The sequence below is a fragment of the Candoia aspera genome, chromosome 8 (genome assembly GCF_035149785.1).
Source record: "Candoia aspera isolate rCanAsp1 chromosome 8, rCanAsp1.hap2, whole genome shotgun sequence".
NCBI lineage: Eukaryota > Metazoa > Chordata > Lepidosauria > Squamata > Boidae > Candoia > Candoia aspera.
In genome coordinates this window covers 7,673,045-7,697,774 of record NC_086160.1, presented here as the reverse complement: position 1 = coordinate 7,697,774, position 24,730 = coordinate 7,673,045, and the positions used below count along the sequence as shown (strand labels likewise).

The 24,730-nt window shown below is 39.8% G+C and overlaps 1 protein-coding gene across 2 annotated transcripts in view; it reads right to left on the bottom strand.

The window, feature by feature from the left end:
- Nucleotides 1–22,628: 22,628 nt before the first annotated feature.
- The window catches only part of STIM2 (stromal interaction molecule 2), a 75,871-nt gene continuing 73,769 nt past the window's right edge, over nucleotides 22,629–24,730 (bottom strand). For both annotated transcript variants that reach the window (XM_063309705.1, XM_063309706.1), the window contains one exon: nucleotides 22,629–24,028. In XM_063309705.1, coding sequence (XP_063165775.1) covers nucleotides 23,548–24,028 — 481 coding nt within the window. In that variant the 3' untranslated portion in view covers nucleotides 22,629–23,547. The remainder of the gene's footprint in view (nucleotides 24,029–24,730) is intronic.

The following is a 24,730-nucleotide window of genomic DNA, read 5'->3' as shown; positions in this document are numbered from 1 at the left end:
GACTTAAGAGTCATAAGAACATTTCATTTCCCAGAGGACTTTCACTCCTGTTTTGCATTTTTCAGTCAAAAAAATCATGCCGCTCAGATCTGGCTATTTTGTTGCTAAGTTTCAGTGCTGTGTTCGAAAGCTGCTTTGGAAGTTGCAAATGAGGTGTTGGATGGGTTCCTTGTGATACACTCTGATCTAGTTAATTATCAGAAACAGACTGATTAACCATAGGACAAATCTCAACCTGGCTTTCCCAATTCCTAAACATGGTACCTTCAGATATGTTGGGTAACTACCATCTTCTAGTTATAAGGGTCCCTTTTTTGGGGGGAGATGGGCGGTGATAAAATTTGAAAAATAAATTTAAATAAATTTAAAATATAATCCACCACAATTTAGGAGCATGAGGTTGGGAAAGTCTCTCTCAATTAAAGTAGAATAACAAGCAGGGCATTGATACAACCTGAAGCAAAAATATGCAATAATTGCTAGGCAACCAGTTCACATGTCCAGTTGCAAAATCTGTAATTAACAAGCCAGCTGGCCCAGGCACATACACAGTCGTGGACTGGATGGATGCCTTCACAATTTATCCACAGTAAAATGGTATTAGAAATATATCGCCATTTGTAGAATTCAAGTTGTGGTCAAGGAGAATTCAGAGTTCAGAACTGAGACTTGGGCTTCAGAGCAGTCTAGGAGAACAGGTCTATTTTCCAAACCAATGAACTGAGGTCCAAGCCAAATTGTATTGTTGGTGTATACAACCTTCTTTGCAACCATTGTCATTCTGAAATGCTGTCCTTCTGGCAAGGATAAAGAAGACAAAAGATGGGACGTGTCTCCATTACTAAAGCAACTATGACAGTAATCTCTTGAACTGAAAAACACATATCGGGGCCCTGCAGGCCATTGTTTTCCATAGGATTCGCATTTTGATGCAACTTGCGCACAAAGGGAGCAATATCATGTTTGCCTCGGCAACAGCATTCTATATTTTCTTGCTCCTGGACCCCACTCTGCATTCTTTCCCTGACAGAGTCACAAAATTAAATCATCAATAGTCCAAAAATCATCCCTTTCACAACCAGGCAACATTCATGAAACAATGCAGTACATAAAAACCAATACATACCAGAAATAGAAAGAAACAAGGACATGGAAAAGTGTACCATCACCTGGGCAGAAGAAAAATAAACTTGACTTTATATCTTAATGGAATTCCACTAAATCTGCTGCTTCATGCATTGTCTTGAAGTGTTTGCATGGAAAGGTATAATGAGTGGCGTTGGTGTAAACTAATTTTCCTTTTCTTATCTTGTGCTTTTATTTGACTTATTTCTTATTCCCTTTCTGTGCTCTGCATACCATTGCTTACCCTGAAAGGAAACAGTGTGATGGCTACTTATGGGTACTAACCCTGCCCAGCCCACTAAAAGGGTTATAGTAACTCACAAAGAGAGGTAAGGGCTGGCCAGTTTTCCAAGGAAGTCAAAAGTCAAAGCGGTGATTGTTATTGGTGCTGCCTGAAGCAAATCTCTCCACTTTCTGTACTGTCACCTTACTCTCCTTCATTGGCATGATTCAGGTATAATGTGGCCAGATTCACAAATTAAGGTCTATAAGCCTGGGATAAGCAATGAGTCTGCAGATTCCTTACTTGCTGCACTCGCTGTCCTCTTCTCTCTGGCAGAGAGATCCTGGCTTAAAAAGAAGCTCTGCTAATTTACACCAAGAACCTTGGTGTAAAACAAAGTAGGATGCTCTCTGTGGTTAAGGAAGTAATGTTAACTCTAACTAAAGGAGACTTTGGTTAGCTCTCTTTCAAAGCCATCCTCTCTTAAAACCCTAGTATGTTAAAACTTGCAAGACCTTGGCCTGATATGCATCACTATAACAATTTGGGCAGGTAACTATGGACTGCATTGGGAATGGTATGGATCCCACTGTAAGGGTATTGGCACATCCAACATTTAACCTTATGCCTATTGCTGCCAGTCCTGACTAACTAGCAGGATTAACCCAATCATACCAACCCAATTTCACAAAGACTCTTCTAAACAGATAAGCAGGGTAGTAAGATGCTCAATTATAAAAGTAACTGAATTCCTACACAAAAAAGTTGGTACAGCTAGAGCTACATAATAGACCTATCCAGGGTTTGAAGTTGATCACTGTCTCTTGAATTGGTCTTGTTTGCCCAGCAAGTTAGCCAGGAACTGCAGGAACGATCAAGAGCCAAGAGCAAGCAGAAATGCCCCAAAACAAGATCATGGGGCATTTAGCTAAGCTGTTTGCGGTGACAGTGATTTTGACTGATAGCTGTGTCTGTTCAAGCCAGTGAGGAACAGAACATGAAGGTGTTTCATGTGGGAACAATTAGTATTAGAATTTATCTAAATAGGGGAGAATGAGGAAGGATGCAGCACATTCCTTTTACAGTAGAAGGTCTTCTGTATTTGCAATGGGAAGTTGACCAGGGCATCATTCAAAGGAGGTCAGAAATGATGCATTCCAATTCAGCAGATATTTGAAATATACTTCATACAGAGATCTTTCCAGATTTCCAGGAGATTACTTTCATTAGATCATTAATTATTTTATTAGTTGAGGGGTGGGCAAGTAAGAAGTTTTTCAAGATCCAGCAGTACTTGATGTCACACCAGCAAAAAATTTCCTTTTGTGAAAATGATCACAAAGGAGACATGACACAAGAAGACAGCATTTGGTACAGGGAGACAGCACCAGAAAAGCAGGAATTATCCAGCAATTGAGCAACTGTTGCATGAGGCTTAGAGTAAGACAGCTTTGACCACTTTGATTGGATTATGAGCTCTTAGCCAACTTGGGTTTGCCCTTGTTAAAGATACACTGAATTTTAGAGACACAATTCATCTTTCTCCAATTTCAGTGGTGAGGGAACAGGTTCATTCTGTCATCTTACTTTCACTTTCTCAGTTTGAAAACTTGGATGTTGTACTGGTATGTGGGAATGACCTTGGGAGACAGGAGGGAGAGCCACAGACAGACAACCAGCATGTAAAAGACATCTCAGCCATAGACAGGGGGATAGTGTGGGAGGCGTTTCAGAAGAGACCTTCCCTAGTTTTCCAGAGAGTAAAAGGAAAGGAGGGGAGAAATACTTTCAGTCTTGCAGGATTCTGTGAATGTAACCTTACAATAAAAATAGAGTTAGTACTCACAGTTGTCCTTCTTGTATGGACCTCGAAGGGCTGATAGATACTTAACTTGATGCATCTTTGCCTCTGTAACTCTTATTCTATTCCATTTGCAAGAGAGAAGGAAATTACACAGTCCATAATTGGATAATTAACAAATATGCTTTTCTCAGTACCTATGCACTGAGTACATCAGTTTGTGGAGTCCTTGGTGCTCACTGACCTTGGTTGTTTGCTTACAGACATTTCATTACCCAACTAGGTAACTTCATTAGTGCTAGTGAGGGTGGGGCTGCTCCCTGTTTATATACAGCAGCTTGCCCTGCCAGTGTTGGTGGAGGTGTGGTTTTCTCCTTGGTAGTTCCTCGATTAGGGTATCGTTTTCTGCTTGATTGTTTGCCTGGTGTTAATCCCTGCTTATCTGGGTGTTGGCTGCTGGAGAGGATGGGTTCTGGTCTTTTTGTTTCCTTCTTAGCTTTACTCTACATCAGTTTATCATCTTCTCCCTAGCCCTGACCACTTTTGAATGTCCCCGGTCTCTACCTACTTGCCACTGGGTCAGCTCAAGGTCATCTAAGGGACACCAGCCATCTAAACACTTCTACTGCACAGAAGTCAGAGCACTTCCAATATTCTTGTTTGGAGAGGCAAGTCAGTCCTTCACAGACATGCTTTTGCATTGTGTGTTCCATTCCAGGCCTCCTGCATTTAATGTGGCAGAGGCTCTTTGCAGGTACACATGGCTCTTGAACGTCAGGGAGAAATTCAATGACTGAAGCCTCCTGTATGAAAAATAAACTCCTACTGGAGAAAACTAATGTATCAGGGAGAATACACTAGATTTTTTCCCCCTGCCAACTACTTTCCTATTTTGTGTAATTGCTTCAGACAGAAAAGCACCCAGCCATACAGGCTCTAAGATATAACCTGTAATAGGTTTACATCATTATGGCTATAGTTTTACTTTGACACAAACTATTTATCTTGGGAAGTACATCAAACCAAAATGATGACAGAGACTGACCTTACTCCAAGTTCCAATTTGTTGTACATTATTGGTCCTGTATTATTTTGGTGTTAGGGAAAGGGAGTTTGTTGGGCATCCACATCATTACATAACTGAACTCCATGGACATTCTAGATCCCTTAAAACTTGCATGACGCCAAACCCTGCAAGTCTGGCAAACTCAGGAAACAAGAACTACTTGGCTTTTTAGAAAGATCTTTATTGCTAGTAGGGCAATGTGACAGAATCTTGAAAGCAGTTGTCCCATTCAGCTTGCATAGCCTAATTAAGGCAGAGTTGCTCCAAGTCTCTTTCCCCACTCCCCCTAAATCTCTTTCCACCCCCCATTTTTTTTGGAATGATCCTGTTTCTTCCATTGTTTTCCCAGAGTGTTAGACATTCCATCACACATAGGAGCGAGAACGCACCAGCTCAAATGTAATAAATACTTATTACCCTCCAGATATGCTGGATTTCAATTCCATAATCTCCAGACAGCAAGACATTGCTATACCCCTTTGACTCAAAGTCAATTCATGCTCAGTTGCGCACGTGTAAGGGATTTTGAAATGCTGGCAGTATCGTGTCTGGGCCCATGTATCTGGGAACTCACACACACCCAGGTTCTTTGTGCAAGTAAGAAGTACTCTTTTTTCATGTAGCATCTCTATGCTCTACACCATCTGGCTGGGAGAGAATGCTATGGGTAACCACCTCTAAGAAGATCAGAGTCTCTCAGTAGCAGCCTTTCTCTGTGGAAGAGCTTACCTTCTGAAGGCAGGATGGCTCCAACTCTTTTATTCTTTTATTCTCAGGTCTCTGAGAGCGAGTTGGAAGACAGCACGAGACTTTAGAAGATTTTTAGTATCTCAATATTATGGATGTCCTTACTATACTTTTGTAAGCCACCTAGAGTTGTTTGAGTAGGTGGCACCCAAATAATTGTAAATAAATAAATAAGTATTACATAGGGAGTATAAAAGTTCACAAGAATTAAGAAGGAGCTTGAATTTTAATGGATGAATACCAGGGATTTTAGGAGTAATAAACTGCTTCCATACTGTTACAAGATGTTAAGGGTTTGTGTGTCAAGTGAATTAGAACCATCATGGCAAAATAATCATTTCCAGAATTGGTGTACTAAATGCACGACTATTGAGGACGCTGATTTAAGTATACAGGAACTCAAGCAGGAATGTGAACAGATTGTTATAGAAGAGAACTTGATGAGAATAGAAGACATTGACTGAAACATTCAGGAGCGTGAGCAAGTTGCAGGAGGAGGTCTAAATGGAAGAGTTCGAAGGATGGAAGAAGACAGATAAAAGCAGGATATTCTGCATGGATTAGATTTAGACAAAGTGCTGCCCTTAATCATAGGAGAAACATGCTTGTCGGAAGAGGTGGACAGAAGGATAAAATTGTTTTGACAAAGAATCCCAAACCTTCTTCTGGAAACCTAATGAAATCCAAAGCAAAATGTAAACAGTTGTGAGAGGTACATAACCAAAAACGAACAAGCAAAAGCAGAACCCTGTCGTCAGAGTGCCAAAACTCTGCTGTAGGTTGAGCATGGATAGAAACATGGTCAGCAGAAGGAACATCTCAGGTAGTAACAAAAGAAAAATGGGAAAGCACCCACTGCTTGCATTTTTTCCCCACTAGTCTGGGTCTTTTAACCAGATACCTGCAGAAGAGTTCCTTACAGTCTGGACTATTGTGGTTGAAAGAGATGTTGTGGTTTAAAGTGTTGAATCCACATGGTCAGGTATCCATCCATCTCCAGAGATGAGTGGGCAACATTTGGCCCCTCTCTCTCTCTCCGCCAAACATCACGTCTCAGGGTTGCCATGGCAGTGAATTAAATTCAGGGACACCAAAGTGAGATAGAAAACCAATGAATCAAATAAAATAAGAGTAAATTAGGCCAGAAGGAGGGTGGTTGGCTGCATCCCCTTCCAGAAAGATTGCAACACAGGCTAGCGTTATTTAGGGATAAAGATTTTTTTCAAAGATTTTAAAAAAATCATTAGCTCATTTGGAAAAGGGTTGGAGGGAAAAGGAAAGGGGGAGAAAATCTCAGGGAAAAGGGAGACATCAAGAAGCTTATAGATGACACTGGAGGTCTGGTTTGCAGCTAGGGAACGGAAAACAAGGGACAGTCAGTCAAGATACTTTCAAGGTCAAGTGAGATGCCTGAATCGGTTAATTCAATTACGTGAATTCAGCATATATGTATATGTTTTATTTCCCAGTAATTAGTGTGGATAGATAGATCTGTCTTAAAAGGAATCTGGGCAAATGCATAGCCAATCTATGTTGAAACGGCAGATCTCTGAATACCAGCATCTTAAGAAGGAGCTAAAGAGGGTGGACATGTCCCATATCGAAACCTCCAGAGACATCTACTATATTGGCCACTTTGAAAAGGAGAATGAAGGGCTGTCCATTAAGATACAGAACGATAAGGATGCATTGTGTGCACCTAAACCAGCTTTGCAAATGTTAAGCCCTTAAAACCTCCGCTGAGCTTTTTTTGAATCAGCTAAACTCAGCATCTTCAAAAGCAGACACAATCCACCATCTGCGCTGAAGCTTTTGGGTTACAAGAAACATGCATTCCTGATGAGGCTATATATCCAAGCATGGATATAAACCATTTTGCCATAAACCAAATCCCTTTAGTTTGTAGCAAAATGTGCTAGGCGAGGAACCAGCAGCAATTAATTTCTAAACGCACGTCACACAAATACCCTTTCTGCTACATAAGCAATTGCAGGGTACAAGAAAATACATGCTGCAAAATGCAGCATTAACACAATTCAGTTATTATATTGACACAATTTGCTTGCCTGTTTAATTAGCCTATAGGTCAGTGGATCCAAGATTACAAGGTCGCAGAATCAATCCCCAGTACTGCACATGGATATAGATTTGTGTTTTCCCTCTTAATTACATTAAGGGTAATTAACAAGGAAGAATATACCTTCTGTTCATGTATGTTTTGCATGTAAAAATCATGATCTCTCTGGGTTAGAGAGTTATCTTTTATAACTGATCTGCAATATGTTTGGAATTTCAATAGAAAAATCAACTTATGTAAATAAGATAATTTCCACTTTCAAAAGGAATAAGTAGTTCACACACATATTATCACAATTTTAATTTTCTCTGCCTGCTAGTGAATATAAAGGCAAATTTCTCATCAGTGGCACGTGGAAGTCAAAATGCTAGTCTTTACTCTTCTATTTTGCTTCAGGCACAACAGTTACTGACTCAAATCATAAGCATGTCAAGACAAATGCAAGAGCAAAGGAACTTTTTATAGAGAAATGAATGCAGTACATTTTAATCAACTGGGAACATCTACCAGAAGAAAATAGCTCAAGAGGGCACTGAACCAAACAATTACCCCCCCAAAAAAGACATTTTGGCTTATGCAAGAAGAAAAACAACTTAGTTAGCATGCAAGCATCCTACTACACAGACCAATATGTTAGTTGCACCAGGCAGGGTTGTCCTCAGGGCACGGTCAGAAATTCAGATGGCAATGGTCTGATGGAAACAGGCAGAGCTCCAACTACACCATTATGGCCATCATCTTGGCATTTTTGACCATACTTTGTGGTCACACTGCCAAAATGTCAAGGAAAGACAGGAAGTAGTCAATTTAACACCATAAAGTTTTGTAGCATTTAACCATGAGAAGTTATCAGCTTTCACAAATGATAGTTGGCTTCCTGAATTGTATGAAATATCCTAACTCTTTGGGAATGCAAAAATGGTGTAATGGTATGTGGAAATGCCCTTGGGAGCTGGAAGAAGACCCTCATCGTTAGGCAACAGTCTGATAAGGGGGGAAAGCCTGGGAAGCATTTCAGAAGGGACCCTTCCTAGTTTTCCAGAGACTAAAAAGAGAGAGGGGAGAAATACTTTCAGTCCTACTAGATTTTGTTAATGTAACCTTAATGTAGGATTAGTTCATCTGGGTGTGCTTCTTGTCTGGACTACCTGGCAAGGCTGACAAATGGTGAAGTAAGAGATGATAAACAGTAAAAATATTGACCATTAAAAAAAACCTGTTGTCATAAAAGATATCCTTGCACAGGGGCCATGATGAACATACACAGTGTAATAAGCCTTAAACAGTCTGGAAGAGATGGTGCTAACATGTCTAATGAATTGTAGCTCAGCTGTTTTGCAATGAAATCAGTCTTTGTAATTCATTTGTCAAAGATAACCAATTTGCCACAGAGTGTCCTGGGGAACTGAAAAGGTTGCCTGGCTAGTGTTTGGATATTGCCACTTCTGGAAACACAAAGAAAAGGATTTGTGTCCAGATTTTGTTTTCTACAGACATGTCCAATGCTTTTGTCCAATGTGTAATGGGTGCTGTGACAGATGATGGTATATACAACATTCAAAGATGGATAGATGTGTGCTCTTCTGACATGGTAATGGTCTTTTTTGGATCTGTAATGACATCGTTAGAGTAGATATGAGAGCAGAGCTGGCATCTAGAATTGCTGCAAGGCTAGATTGCAAATCAATACTTTAGGTTTTTGTTTTTTTTAAAAAAAAAACTTGGTACACACAACATGCACATGGGACACAGGTTTTCCATAAAAAGGAACCTGAAAAGGGTAAGGATCAAGCTATTTCCAACCCATGTGTGGGGTTGTAACAACTGCATTTTAGGCAAAAAAAAAAATCAATAGATGTGTTTTCCTCCCTGTGCAGAACTTTTTCTGCAAGTAGCAGCACTTAGCGGACCTTGCAAGCTAAGCCAGATGTGGCCTGGTTAATATCCAGATGGGAAACCATCAGGGCATGCTAAGGCTATAGGTTAGACTGGGAAGCTGGAAAAACATCCTGGAAGAAAGCAATTGCAATTTAGTCCAATGTTTCCAAGAAAGCTATACGGATATGCCCATGAAGTCATCTGAGATCCAGCTTGACTTGAAGGAGTCTTTACTATTTTTTCCTACCAAAAGAACTCAAGGATGAATCCGCAGAACTTCCAGGGAAATCTCTCAACTGGGTAGCATGCAACCCCCAGACATACCTCACTTGAGCAAGATAATACAACGTTTAATGCTGCACAAAGCTCAGGGCCGCAACTAGGGTCTGTGTCACCCGGGGCAAACATGGATTCCACGCCCATTTTGGCACCCCCCAGCGCGGCACCCGGGGCACATGCCCCGCTTGCCCCCCCCCCCCAGCTGCGGCCCTGACAAAGCTTATCCTTTATGCTTGAACTACTCAGACAAGAATTCACAGTATAGTAGATTCACACACAGAGATTTCCATAATGATTCCAACAGAAGAGCATCGCTGTGGCTCAGGGTTGAATTGTGCAGTCCTTGGTGCTCCCTGAGCTTAGTTGTTTGCTTGCAGATGTTTCATTACCCAACTAGGTAACATCATCATCATCAAACAATCAAGCTCAGGGAGCACCAAGGGTTCCTCATTTCCATAATGAATTACCATGAGCAGAAAAGTTTAAAGTGAGGCATGCAAAACTTATGGGCAAGATCAAGCAAGTTCCTGCTTCAGTCCCGATTACACTAATGGTTGTGTCAGGTGGAGTTCTACAAAGGAGCTTCTTTTCTTACAGGCCATGTAGGAGGCCAGTGATGTTTTCATCTATGTAAATCTGTACTTTGGAAAGCGATGTGGAAATGGGAGACAATTAAAGTGACATGGTATGTTAAATCAATCTGACAAGGTCTAAACGGCTCAAGGGAAGACCAGGCCAGCCTGTCAAAACAAAACGTATTTGTTCTAAATCAAACCAGCTCTAACACTTCAAAAGAAACTCATGACTTAGCCGTTGTTTCCTATCAAGATATGACACATCAATTCCATCTGCCACTTTCAGACCTTTTCAGAGGCTAAAAAATTGAGATGTTTCCCAGATCAATGAAGAAAACCATCATATCCAAAATATTCATATTCAGTATTATTTCCCTGAGAAACCCTAAAGGTAGCAGCTCAGTTCTCATGATCTGAATGGCCAAGTCATCCACTGTCCGCTTCTGTTCCCTTCCAGAATGTCACTTACCACTCCACTCCCTTCAAAGGGAGAGATTTGGGAGATTTTGTCTGTTTTTTGTAAGGCTGCAATGGTGTAATAAGGACTGGTGTCACTGTGAGCAAGTGTGAGTTGAGGGGAGTCATGCACATCCCCACCCATTTCTGCCCTTTTTTCACACACTGTACAGCTAAAGGAAGAAATGTAAACCGAAAGGACCACCGACAGTCTCCTCTATGACTTCTCAATTGCAGATGTCAGAAGAGTAAGTAGTGCAGAGACTACAGACTCATGTCCAAGAGGTCTTCTGGGTGTAATTCAAGGTGCTGCTCATCACCTATGAAGCCCTACGTGGCATTGGGCCAGGTTATTTACAGGACCATCTGCTTCCAACCATTTCTGCTAATCTCACTAGATCCAGTAGGATGGACATACTCCAGGTCCCTTCTTTGAAGCAGTGTCATTTAACTGGACCCAGGATCTGTGCCTTTTGTCACAGTGCCTGCCTTGTGGAGCACCATTCCTCCTGAGGTTTGGATGACCTCAACCCTGCAGGTGTCCCAAAAAAGCTCTAAAAACCTTGGTTATTCCCTCAGGCATTAGGCTGGATTTTAGATGTATGGTTCTAGGCTGTAATGACCTTGAGGAGCTTGGCTCCATCGTGTTAACATTATTTTTGTGGTTATTTTTGAGTTTTGGGGTTTGATGGTAATGGTTTTAATTATTGCTAGCCACTCAGAATTGTAGAAAAGAGCTGGGCAGCCATATAAATTGTGCAAATAGATACTATATTTTAACAAACTTGGAGGTTTTTTTACTGTTCATCGATCTTCTGCATTAGGTCCACATTCAATCAAAGCAAGAAAAAGAGATCAAGGTAGCAGTACTCTTCCCATTACCTACTATGCACATTTTGGCAACCAGAAAGAGATTTGCAACTTTTTTCAAGCTCAAGTTTTCGTTTTTAACTTCTTACTCTGAAATAAGACTGTGTTATCATTCCATAATTTCATTCCTTAGATTTAAGCTGAGAATTTATAAACTTTCTTTATAGCAGGCCCTGAAAACGTGGGAAAAAAATTATGGCCAACTTCATATTGGAAATGTAAGGAAAAAAAGGGCTTATATTTGTTTTTAAAAAAAATTGTAACTCGTCTAACAAACAGTTGGCTGTTATATGTCTCCACATTTGCATCCTTTCATCTGCACCTTTTTTGTCCATAATAAAGCCTAAAAGCCCTCTATTATTTTAGTTGCCAGACAGTAATTTATAAATGCTTTTCTTTCTGACTTTATGGGAAGTACAATGTCTCTGTGTAAAGATATATTTTTATATATCTTTAATGAGAATTAATTGAAAATGAGAAACAATTGGAATGTTCTTATTTTCACTGTGATTTTTAGAAACATTCGAAAAGACAATTGGGACAACTGGTGGCTCCTGAAACTTAAGAGTCTATGTATATACACCATTCTCACACACGGAAACACACAAGGAGGCCTACACACCTTTCTCTCCCTCCTTGACACAAAAACACCAAAAAAGACAACCAAACAGGATGAAGATGGATAAAGGGAAATGTACTGGGAAGGAAAGAGAAAGCCGGGGGTAATACTGACTGGAGGTGAGATGAGCAAAAGAGATAAATGGACATGAAGAAAACATTTAGGAGTTTAAGAAAGGGTTAAATTCACCAGGCAAGCAGTTCTTCAAGGCATTCCATGCTCTGCAGCAAAGATGTTCTTTCCCCTGTGTATTTTTAATCACCAAATATAAGACCTTACCCTCATCTATGGATAATTCGGGGGGGGGGGCAGTTCCTATCAAGGAATTGCAGCATATATAGTATATATGAGGTGGAAGGATGAGAGATTACAGCAAGAAGATAAAAGTAATGACTAGATACAGTAAGTACCTTCAGTTACAAAAAAAAAAAAGCCCCAATATACATTTCATGCATAGTGTTTCTAAGAAAAGAAAGGTGAATCTTGTATGTTTGTGGTAAAAGATAAATTCAGAATCAACTCCAAATTAGCCTTCACTCCAATCAGAGTGCCTGCCACTTATATCCTAATGTGGTATTTAATATAATCAAAGGTGTACATGTCTACAGTTCTCAAGCTTATTTATTTTTAAGATCGCCAAAAGAAAACGAGCACTTTGAGAGCAGTTTTGAACTATTGGCTTACAAATGGAGTAGAGTAATAGAGAGGAAGCAATCACAATTAAGCATCAATGCCTCAAAAGCAACATTTCATACTAGCAATTTCCCAAAATTGCTGGGGAGTCAGATCTGTCCAACCTGATTTCCAAACTTTCTTTTTCACCTTGGCACTGAAAGATATGACTTTCATTTTAGGTTCTACAAACAGCAAGTGTGGAACAAGGAACTACCTTTCACAAAGGCCATCATAATTGTTTTGCTCCAGGCAAGTGAACGTGCTTATGCTAACAGAATGCAATTCCTATTTGAGACTTCTTCCTAGCGCTGACCAATATTGGAAAACAAAAACAAACCAACCTCTTCGTACTGAAGCTATAATTTGGAAGCTTCCTAATACTGATGATCAACCTGGAATTTTAAGTTCCAACGTACGGTGAAAATATCCAGTTCTGTGTTTTAGGAAGGGGTTTATCCAAAGCTGTGTCTAATTAACACAACTGTAATGATTTTTATGGCAGATTTATAGAATACTATGATGAAGATGTCTCATATTTGTGTAGGCTCAACTGCTTTTTCATCATCCCCAAATCTGCTTTTCCTCACATAAGGTTCTCTCATTTCTTCTTTTCACAAACTATCTCCATTATGGGTATGAGTTAGGTCATGTCTCCTTTGAGCTCACTCCAAGTAACTTCAATGAAGACATCCATGTAGTTTTCTTAGCAGCAATACAGAAGTGGCTTGGCATTGCCTTCTGGGACATTACTTCAACTTCCCAGCCTAACATACAGCTCTGGGATATTCTGGAGGTCTCCCATAAAAGAGAGATGCACCAAACCCCACCATCCTAGTTTCCAATCCCAGACAAGGACAACAGCAAAATGGCATTCTGACTTGCAGAGAAATGTCAAAAGACTGCAATGTCTAAGGCAAGTACGAAACTAACAAGAAACCACCGTGCATGAGAAGACTTCCTTTAGATCTGGGTAGACAATCTGTAAAGCGCACTCCACCTTAGATCACCAAATCAGTAACAAAGAGATTGTTAATTTCATGCTCCTTTGTGATCTCCAACCTTAAACAGGATGACCAGGATTATGGGAAACAAGCTTTCTTTCCTCCCAGAAATCCTTCTGGAAAGATCACTGGGAACAAGGTTGGTCGGGTTTCCTTCTTCCTGTAACTCAGCGAACCTGCTTACTTGCTTTCCCCTCAGCCCATCTCAAAATCATCACGACTGAAAAACCAGTTTAACTCTACACTGATACTAAATATAGTATCAAAGGCATACTAGTACATTTCAAAGGCATATTTGTACATCCTAAAGATGCTCACTAATTTTTCTTTGTAATTACTCAGCTTCTAGACAAGTGTCTTGTGTATTATTCCCCATAATCACAATTTTAATAAATGTTAACAAGAGATGCTTAAGCCAAGCCAGAATGGAATGTAGAACATAGGCTTGTTTCTTAAATGAGCACAGCGCATCTCAAGCCAACATTAGGGATATCTCGTTAGCAAACAGACTGAATGGAAATAGGCAGGCTGAATAAAAAAATTCTCTTCCCATCAGCCAGGAAATAAGTTGGGAATTTACATCCCTTTAATTGTTGGTTTTAGTAGATGGCAGCACTAGCTGACCTTGGCTGATTCAGAAGCTTAGCAGGGTTGGTACATGGAGGGAGGGGGGGTGCTAGACTGGGAAATTTAAAAAAAAATCCAAAAGGTATCCGTGGCAACCATCATGGACGCAGTCATCGGGAATTAAGTTCAACTTGCAACCATTTTAGTAACACGGGGAATCTTTTTTTTTTAATACCAAAATCTTGCACAGTCTCATATAAGAACATTTGAAATGTTGTGTAGCCTCAAAGAAATCTCATGACATTTAGGCAGTCTTCTGTGAAATTGAGGATTTCATACCAGTTTTTTTTAAGGGCCTGTACTCTTGTGCTGACCCCGGCTTAATCCGTTTCTTAAATGGTAGCGCTGACTCACTTGTTTTGATGCTGTTTGCTTTCACAGCTGCTAGAGCGGGTTTGAAGGCCCGTGCCCATGAAGAATGGGAGGGATACCCATGCACACTAAATTCATCTTAAGCTTCCTTTTTTGCAAAAAAAATGAGTACTATCTCCTACATCCTGCCTTGCTATTTCTATCTCTTGCTGATAAATCTGACACTGGTGGGAAAGAGGTGATAAAGAAGTGAAGGAACAGGAGGGGTGGAATCATGATCTTATGTGAAATTTTGCATCCCTGAATTCTTGGGAATCCATTCGATGGGACAATTCTGCCACCTAGGGGACAAACGCATGAAGTAATCTAAACTCTTCCTAGGCAGTTGCTTTCTTTTCCACTAAAAATTGCGGAGAGGATTTTGAATGCCAGGCCATTAGAGGAAATCAAGTTATGATTATATTAATCTTTGCAGTCAAACTATATGACTATAAATAATGTATTGCACGTTAAGAAAGTCAGAGCGTACAACTGTCAGGACTTCTTGAACTCACTAGGGTAATTAAATCCTCAGCTAATAGCAACTGTGCCCGGCAAGACACAGCATTTCAGAAAAATATACATTTGTGCACATGAGAATCAGTCAAACTTGGTCGTCTAGATTAGTACTCAGATATACATTGCCCCTGTAGTTCCACTGTTTATGTTTAATTTGATTTATCCTTCTATAAAAGCACAAACAGATATGCAGATGATACCACTTTGATGGCTGAAAGCGAAGAGGAACTGAGGAGCCTTATGATGAAGGTGAAAGAAGAAAGTGCAAAAGCTGGCTTGCAGCTAAACCTCAAAAAAACCAGGTTATGGCAACCAGCTTGATTGATAACTGGCAAATAGAGGGAGAAAATGTAGAAGCAGTGAAAGACTTTGTATTTCTAGGTGCGAAGATTACTGCAGATGCTGACTGCAGTCAGGAAATCAGAAGACGCTTAATCCTTGGGAGAAGAGCAATGACCAATCTTGATAAAATAGTTAAGAGCAGAGACATCACACTGACAACAAAGGTCCGCATGGTTAAAGCAATGGTGTTCCCCGTAGTAACATATGGCTGCGAGAGCTGGACCATAAGGAAGGCTGAGCGAAGGAAGATCGATGCTTTTGAACTGTGGTGTTGGAGGAAAATTCTGAGTGCCTTGGACTGCCAGAAGATCAAACCAATCCATCCTCCAGGAAATAAAGCCAGACTGCTCACTTGAGGGAATGATATTAAAGGCAAAACTGAAATACTTTGGCCACATAATGAGAAGACAGGACACCCTGGAGAAGATGCTGATGCTGGGGAGAGTGGAGGGCAAAAGGAAGAGGGGCCGACCAAGGGCAAGGTGGATGGATGATATTCTAGAGGTGACGGACTCGTCCCTGGGGGAGCTGGGGGTGGTGACGACCGACAGGAGGCTCTGGCGTGGGCTGGTCCATGAAGTCACGAAGAGTCGGAAGCGACTGAATGAATAAACAACAACAAAAAAAGCACAAAGCATTCCACACACTCCATGATAAAGAATTTTACACTGAATGCTAAATTATGTCTGCAGGTACACATTTACAAATAATTACTATAACTCCACTGAGTAAGACATGGACTACACTTTCCCTTCTATAAATGAACATTTTGATTTCTGTATCATGTAGCATAGATTGTCACCTGGAAGGCATCTCTAAAAGAAGACTGAACATGTGAGCGAATGCTCTTCAGATGAAGCCATCTGCGAGAATTATTTTTATTCAAACTCAGTAAAAAAACAGCCCTGAATCTCCCATTTAGCAATGGAATGTCTCTGTTCTTTAAGCAACATGTCCTCAGTGTTTCCCTGACAATATTGAAGGGTGAGAGGCATCTTTAAATAATGACGTTAACATACATTTTTCAGAACTGAGGTCCAATCAATCTGTATGGAGAATTAGCGTGTCCAACAAGCTTCCATGCTATGTTCCTTATGGAACAAATTTTCTAAGCTCCAGTTCTTGAATTCTGCCACATGATAGCTTTATGCACCATGAATTTGTTTAATTCCCTTACAAAGCCATAACAGTTTATTGCCACTATTACCTTCTACGATCACGAAATCAGAGTTTACAAATAAGGTGTGAAAAAGCAATTCTTGTGCCCTGAATCTCTTACTATTAGATCTCTTACTTCATTGGATACCTCTGAGTTTTTATAAGATTAAGGAAAAAATCCCTTGTCATCTTCTCCACATAGCCCTTAGTGCTTGCCTCAATTCTAATACAGAAACATTGGAAACAACACTTGCAAAGTCCAAGGCAAATTTGAAATAGCTTGCCACTTTTGCTGCATTAACCAAGGTTCTGCACTAAATGCCATTCCTAAATAACAAGCTGATTTTTATTAAAAAGGCATGCTGATTGAGTTGTCGTTGCAATCGCGTAAGCTTCTTTCGTTCAATTACTGAATTCTCAAAATCTCTGTGTTGTGATGGAGCACCTATTCTTCCAGCATTCAGAGTAGCATGAGGGCTCCGCATACAGCTTTATAGGTTTCCTGTTTGTACACTTTTCCATATCTATCTAATCTTTATTAAGAATTGTTATTATGATAGTAAAATCTAATACAAACTAAGCTTAAAGAAAGAAAAGAGAATAAAGAGAAAGGATAAAAAGTACAAGAAAAAAGAAAGAAAAAGGAAAAAAATAAGAATATAAAGAGAAAATAAATAAATATATAAAGAAGTGACTTCATCACAAGCATAAACTAATTCAGTAACTCTTCACCCTCTTTAAAGTTACTAACATTTCTCTCTTCATCTCATATCCCATCTCCTATCTATAAACAAACCCATAAAACATCATCTTTTCAATCCTGTTGTCAGCAGAAAGTTCATAAAGGGTAACCAGAAGTAACAAGATATCTTATTTTAACCTTGATCAAATAAACCAACTTTATATTCCTTCTTTTTACTTCTAACAGTCTTAATCTAGTTCATTAAAATATTGTAGGATTTGATTTATCTTAATTTCTTCTCTGTCCCATCCCACAGAGTTCTTCAGGACTTTAACAAGCCTCTTTTGTAAATCCAGTAGGAAAAAATTATCCAGGTCACTCTCTTGGTTTGTCAGTTGTATTTCACTTTTAAATTTTAAACCCTCAGCCAGTTTCTTTTGTAGATTCAGTGAAATATCCTTTTCTAAATCATTCTCTTGGCCTGTCACTTGTAAGTCCACTTTTGATACCACCTCTATCTTGTCAGATAAAATTTGTTCTACATCTGACACTTCTTCAGTAACATCTTTTGGACATAGTCTATCCATAGAAGCAGACATCACTACTGACATCGTTGATATTGTGGCAACTATTTTCTGATTCCATTCTTCAAAAGTCTCCTTCAGTATTTTGGTCTAGCGGTTAAGGTGCTGGGCTAGAAACTGGGAGACGGTGAGCTCTAGTCCGGCCTCAGGCATGAAAGCCGGCTGGGTGACCTTGGGCCAGTCCCTCTCCCTCAGCCCAAGAGCCAATCAGGCATGGTACGAGAGTTCTAGTCCCGCCTTAGGCCTGAAAGCCAGCTGGCTGACCTTGGGCCAGTCACTCTCTCTCAGCCCAACCCACCTCACAGGGTGGTTGTTGTGGGGAAAATAGGAGGAGGAAGGAGTTATTTATAAAAATAATAAAGGCTGGATAAAATTAAATAAATAAATAAAAAGTTTTGCACCATCTTGCAGGTTGGTATATATTTCCTCTACCTAAAATCTTTAATCCCCTCTAGTGTCCAATTTTTGAAATCATAAAATTATTTATCTATATCTTGTAAAAAACCAAAACAGGATCTGTTTCCCACAAGAAGCTGTCTGTACTTGATAATTAATTCCAAATTCTTATTGTAAAAGTTTCAATATTTCAATTTTATCTGGACCCTTAGTCCCTTTGTAACTTTCTAAGATTAAAATCTTATTTAGCTTTTTGCTGTTTATTTCAGACTCTTTAAATTCCTGGATACAAATACATATGGTGATGCAAAGAATTATAAAAATTAACATTCAGATGAAACTGGAACTTCCCTTGTTAGGACTTACGGACACTCAACCAGAGAAGGCTCATGGAAGGGTTTTTATATGCTAACTGCAGCAAGGCTATTATAGGCACAAAGATGGAAGACTACAGAAATGCCAATAGAGGAGGAATGGATTGTGAAGATGGCTGAATTGACTTGTTTGATTAAGGAGGGAACTACAACTACTTTTATAAAAGACTGGAAACACTTTATAGACTTTTTGCTGAAAATGGATAAAAATGAACTGCCGATTTTGGGTTTTATTGATTAAAAAGTTTGTTTATGGGAAGAAGGGAACTATAATATGCAGTTTGGGAAGGTGGAGATGGTAATGGCTACATTTGTAACCGCTGCAAAGAAGATTGGAAGTTGTGTCTTTAGTTATCTTTCTTTTTCTTGCTTTTTTGTTATTCCTCACTCTTTTACCCTTTCATAATCTTCCTCTTTCTCTTTCTACATTTCTGTAGTTTTTTAAATCTTTGTATAATGTTCTTTTAATAAAAAGTATTCATAAAAAAAGATAATGTGATGGGAGGCAGATACTTGTTTTACATGTGCCAAGGTAAATTATGGCATATATGTGAGATGGGAATATAAGTACATTATTTTAAAAGTTGCTATACCTTTACAAGATGATTAAAAAAAAAAAAGATACAGCAACATTCCACTTGATATGGTCACCTACCAGAGGTGTAGAAAGGCTACTGCTGAGAATTTTGGTAGCTGAAGTCCACACATCTGGAGGGTACCAGGCAAAGGCTGAATTTGGGGAAGAATGTATTGGGTAATTAGGAAGAGGAAGAAAGGGAAAACATAAAGGACATCTTGTGGATCCTTTAATTTACCTTCTAATGTTCCTCCAGACTGGGAGAAGACACACCCAACTGCAGTTTCTCTGATTTGCACATGTGCAGACACAATTGCCATGCCATCTGCTTCCATCCATACCACAGAGGTCTGCACAAATGGAAAGTAACAAAGATGACATAACTGGAAAAAGAAAAAAACTCCACCTGGTCCAAACCCTGATCTGAAGATTTAAACGTTTTCAACTCTTCAAACATGGTTAAGAACTGCTTTATCATGGAGACTAGGGAAAGGGAGCAATCTGCAACATTTTGATAAATCTTCCAAGCAGCTTACCTATCAGCAAGATAGAAGGACTGGCACTGAACACACAGGACACATTTCAGGAAGAAAGCTGTGTTAGTCTATGGTAGCAAAAAAAAAAAAAAAAAACAGGCATTCAGGAGACTGAATTACTCACCCAACAAAATCAATAGACTAATCAATAGAAACAGATATATCCCCAGGGAGGACGTATCAAAACACAGGCCACAGAAACAGAACAACAGAACATCGCTGGCATCACCTACAGTTCACAGCTCAAACCACTCAAAAAAATAATTAATAAACTACAGCCCATACTGTACTTTCTCAGGATCTGGGTGGCAGGCCCATAGCTGCATAAAGACAACCACCCAGCCTGAAGCAGATTCTCACAAGCAACAACAGGGCAATGACGCCAACCTGGGAATCAGACCTTACACAAACCCGGGTGTCTACTTTGCCCCCACGATTACACCAGCAGCAACATCACAGTCCCCAACAAGTACACACACAAGATGAGAGATGCTTCCTATGCTCTTCCTACAAATTGATATATACCATCATCTGCCAGCAATGCCCCTTTGGGTTCTATATATGACAAAGGGGATAAACTTTGCACAAAAGGGTTAATGGACACAAGTTTGACACTGGGACTCAAAACAAGGACAGAGTAATATCAGAGCATTTCAACCTTCCAGGGCACTCCATTGAAGACCTCATACAGGTGGTCGTTTGGTGACTGCCTCGTTTAGCCACCATTTGCAGTTATGATGATGATGGAAAAGTGACGTTACGACCAATCCTGACATTTATGACCTTCGCAGGTCTGTAAAGCAAAGGAAAGCTGAAGTAAGATCATAAACACAGTTGTGGTTTTGCTTAGCGACCACTTCACTTAATGACTGTGGTTGCTAAATGGGGACCTGTAATTTTTTTGGCATAACAGCACTACTGAGCAAGAAATTGCTGAATTCACTTACAGCAAAAGGTTTCAGTTGATCTCAGAAGGTCTCAAAAAATACAATTGTTGACTGATAAGGCACTGTCACTGTCTCATATCTAGCCTGCATAACCAACTTGTTTTCCCTTCCCTTCCCCCATCCCCATTTAAATCGATTATCACTTTAACCAATCTAGGCATCACAAAAGCTCATGCTTTTTAATAATATTAGTTAGCCAAAAGGGATGCTATGAGACTTTTTTTTTTCCAGGAAACATTTGAATCTCTAATTACTAAATGGCACAATGCAAGCTTTGGGACTAGGACCACCTCAACAAGCAAACATTTCTTCCAAATCATTGTTTTACTAAAGAAGAAGTAATTTTGCAACATTCACTTACCTGAAGTTCTTGAGCAGCTTTACATACTTCTGCTTCTAAAAGGTACCATTATTTTTGCTGAATAAAAATGAGGATGGGTTTAAACGACGAGCCAATATGGCAGTGGATAAATAAAGCAATGATTCTGAAGGCAGGAACCCAGCATCTCTGATATTCTTTAGTTATTTTCAGGTGTCCCTCTCAGCTTGAAATAAAGGCATGGCTGCTTTAAGTCCATTAAAGCACCCACAACTTTTTCAGACTGAAACAGGCTGGCTGCTTTAATGGAATGAATTGCAGAGAGATGCTATGCTCCTGCAAGGTCCAAAACACTTGCTTTGAATCATTTATTTTTTTAATCGTGTGCAGAGATTTACTACCCACTGTTTGCTTTTTTTTTTTGGTGAGGGAAAACTCCTTTTGTTAGTAAGGGGTTAATTTAAACATCAAGATAAAAGGTTGCTGAACATACAGCTGGCTCCTATCTTTCACCTCAGCTTTAACTTCTAAAATGACACCATACTGTAGCAGCCCATGCTTGTTTGAAATTAGCCAAGCAATGTTTTATTCAGTTGTGTTGACAGCTGACTCCAACATTACATTAAAACTAGCAGCATAAAGTCGTGCAAAATATCAAACACAAAGAGATGGGTCAGAACTCATGTTAACCAGCTAACTGGTACATCTCAAGATATCTTGCATGCCTCAATGAGTCCTTATTACAATGCTGGTAGTACTGTTACGTGACATCACTTCATTGCATTTTATCATCTGGAATCAAGATAGCACAGCTAGTGGGTGAATCCTATTTCATGCCCAACTGTGGTTTAGCACCATCTGAGTATCTTCTGGGCTTCTGCCTGCCCTTCAAATGAGAACTGCAGGCCCCAGATTCAAGCAGCACTTTGGTGGAGAAAAACATAAAAGCCTCATGTTAGGCTTGAATAGTAGTAACTGAATCAACAAGGTAAAAGGGAAGGTAGGGAAGTACATGGGGGCTTTACTTCTATAGGACACATTGTCCCAAGCTACATGCAGCTCCTCAGTGCCCCGAGGCTGCCCTGCCAAATTTCAGTGGCAAAACAGCCAAAGCTCAACTGCGTTTTTTTCCCTTCAGAAGTCAACCCCCAACCCCCAAAAGGGATACTTCATTTTGTTTCATTTCTGGATTTTACGGGTGCAAATGGGAGGCTAGAACCCTTTTGAGCCCAAGCCTTCACTCCCCAGGTTGAAAAATACCCTGAAATAATATGATTTGGGCTTATTTGAGGGGATGGAGAAACGATTTGATAATAGTTTGCCTTCTGGAAGCTTCTCACTCATTCACATCCTTAAAACCCCAATAAAAGGGGCCAGAACATTTCTGCCCCGTTCCTTCTAGGGAGGCCACTGTTGCAGCTGGTATGCTGGGAGTTGCGCCCTGAACCCTAAAAACGTGGCCCAGCATTGGTGTAGCAGCCAACTACGGTTCACACGGCATCTAAATGCTATCAGTAGAGCACTTTAAGGCAAGAGGTTTGGGATTGTTTCCATGCAGCACTTCCAATTAACAATGCTTAGGAATGCCCGGCCCTCCTGTCTCATTTGACTATTGGCCCTGCTGATGTCCAGGACTATTTGGAGGGGCGCAGCACTCTTCGTCATCTCTGCTGCACAAGAGAGCTGTATGTCCCCAAGAGAAAGAATGAGATGAAGAGAATATGCACAGCACAGCAAGTAACAGTGATATATACTATGACATGTAACAACAAAAACCCAAAAGTTTGAGCTGGAAAAGGGAACATCTATGATCTGAACAAGTCATTGCACAATAGGATTTTCAATTTATTATCTTTGCCACAGTACAAATATTCACAAATCAATCATCCTTTCACTGTCAAAGTATGTAAACAAGCGCCCACATTTGCCCCTATCCCAGGTTTAAGTTTGTGAATGTCTCAGAAAGTCCTTCGTGGTCAAGGATTGACATTTTATCATTAGGGTGTGGAGTCAGGGGCCCCATCTATTGATACATCTTTCCTACCCAGACCGCCTGTGCAATGCCATAAAATCACAGTGAAAGCCCTGGATAATCATGATCTTTACAACAGGACCCAATCCATTAGGTTAATAAATGCATTTAAATGAGGCTCCAGTTCCAGAAATTAACGGTTAGAAATGCTAGCTTCTACATAAAAACAACCTAAAAACAACAGTGAACCAACCCATCTCTTCCTTTATTTTACAAGTTTAAACAGTTTCACTTGCAAAGATACTTTCCAGTCAGGAAAACAGTAGTGCAATTTAAGTAGTTATACTTCATTCAAAAGTTACTTAAGTCCAGTACACAATGCCACAGCTTCTATGGAAAGATAAGAAGATGCTCTGGTAAACAAGGGAAGAAAAATTGGCAAGCCCATGCAGGCTCACAAGTCCGTTAAAGCTTGTGTTAAAGTGTTGCTTTTTTTTTTTTTTTTAATTTTTAAAGAAGTTTTATATATAAACTAAAAAAAAAAAAAAGCAGAAATAAATAGACAAATGACTGTAAACTGTCTTGAAACTGAACGTTTCTCACTGACAGCTGATGCAAGTTGACTTTAAAACAGAAAAAGAGTTGACCTAAGACGTTTTCTTGCTGTGGCACACAAGCCTAGAAAACTCGGACGACTACATTCTTAATTTAAATAATAATAATGACCACAGAGTCAAATGATGCCGTTGGTGAATGCTTCCTCCGGCAGCCTTACTTCGATTTCTTCTTGAAAAGGCTCTTGATTTTGGATGGTTTTTTGTTGCGCTCTCCGTTCTGACAGAGGTCTTGTGAAATGCTACTTATCCGGGGGACGGGAGCAGGTTCGTGCCCGGCTCTGCTTTTGCTGCTGGTGGATGAACATGAGGTGTGCCGAGGCTTGGGGACAGGAACGCTGCTGGAGAGCTGGTTCATGCTGCAGGACTTCTCCAGAATGCCATTGTACACCTTGCTTGCAGGACTAAAAATCATACTTTTAGTTTCTGTCAGCCCAACACAGTCTGGAGAACCCCTGGAAATATCAGCTGTTAGGGAGGAAGAGTCTCCAGTAGATGACTGTTCTAAGGAGAGGTCCTCCCGGGATATTTTTTGAGGTGACAGGGGTTGATATATTTCAAGGCTTGAAGGGGGCGATTGTTTCCTTCCAACTGAAGAATTGAAGGAGTCGCATTCAGAACCTGTATCCTGAACTTCCCTACAACACAGAGGAAACAGAGTTAGAAGGGATCAAGCTAGTCTACTCAATCACTCAAGTCCATTCAATAGGCAAAGTAAGTTTTATATACCTCATTCAAGACTCCACAGAGCCTAGAAATAAATACACTCTAATGGAAGTCATAGTATGCATTTGCAGCAAAAGACAAAGCAAAAAAAAAAAATCCTCTTCTGACTCACTATCTTCATATGTCTCTTTCCTACCCATCCATGTTAGCAACCATCCTTAAAATGAGGTATTTTCCCCTCTGGTTTACATAAAAAGGAATGCCTCTACAATTTTGCTTCCTTAAATACCTGCATGTATTATAAAAGAGCATGTATGTATGTCTGCAATTCTCAATTAAGTTAAATGTTATATAGGACTGCAGCCTCAACTGAGAATAATTATTTGAATCAATGATAACCATATAAATAAATATAAGAATTCATCTCGTTCCATTGCCAGGATCAAATGACATACTTTTTTCTTTTCAAAATTATATATGGAAACATTTATTTAATCCTTTTGATTAAAAATAAATGTTTAGAAATAGGAACTGCTTTTCTGATGCAAACTACTTCAACACTGATCCAACACCATACTCACAAAACTCTACAAATTACAGAAATTGGTCGATAAAGAGGTCAGAAAAATTTTGACGACACACATTTTCAAGCAAGTTTGCAACCCCCAAACACA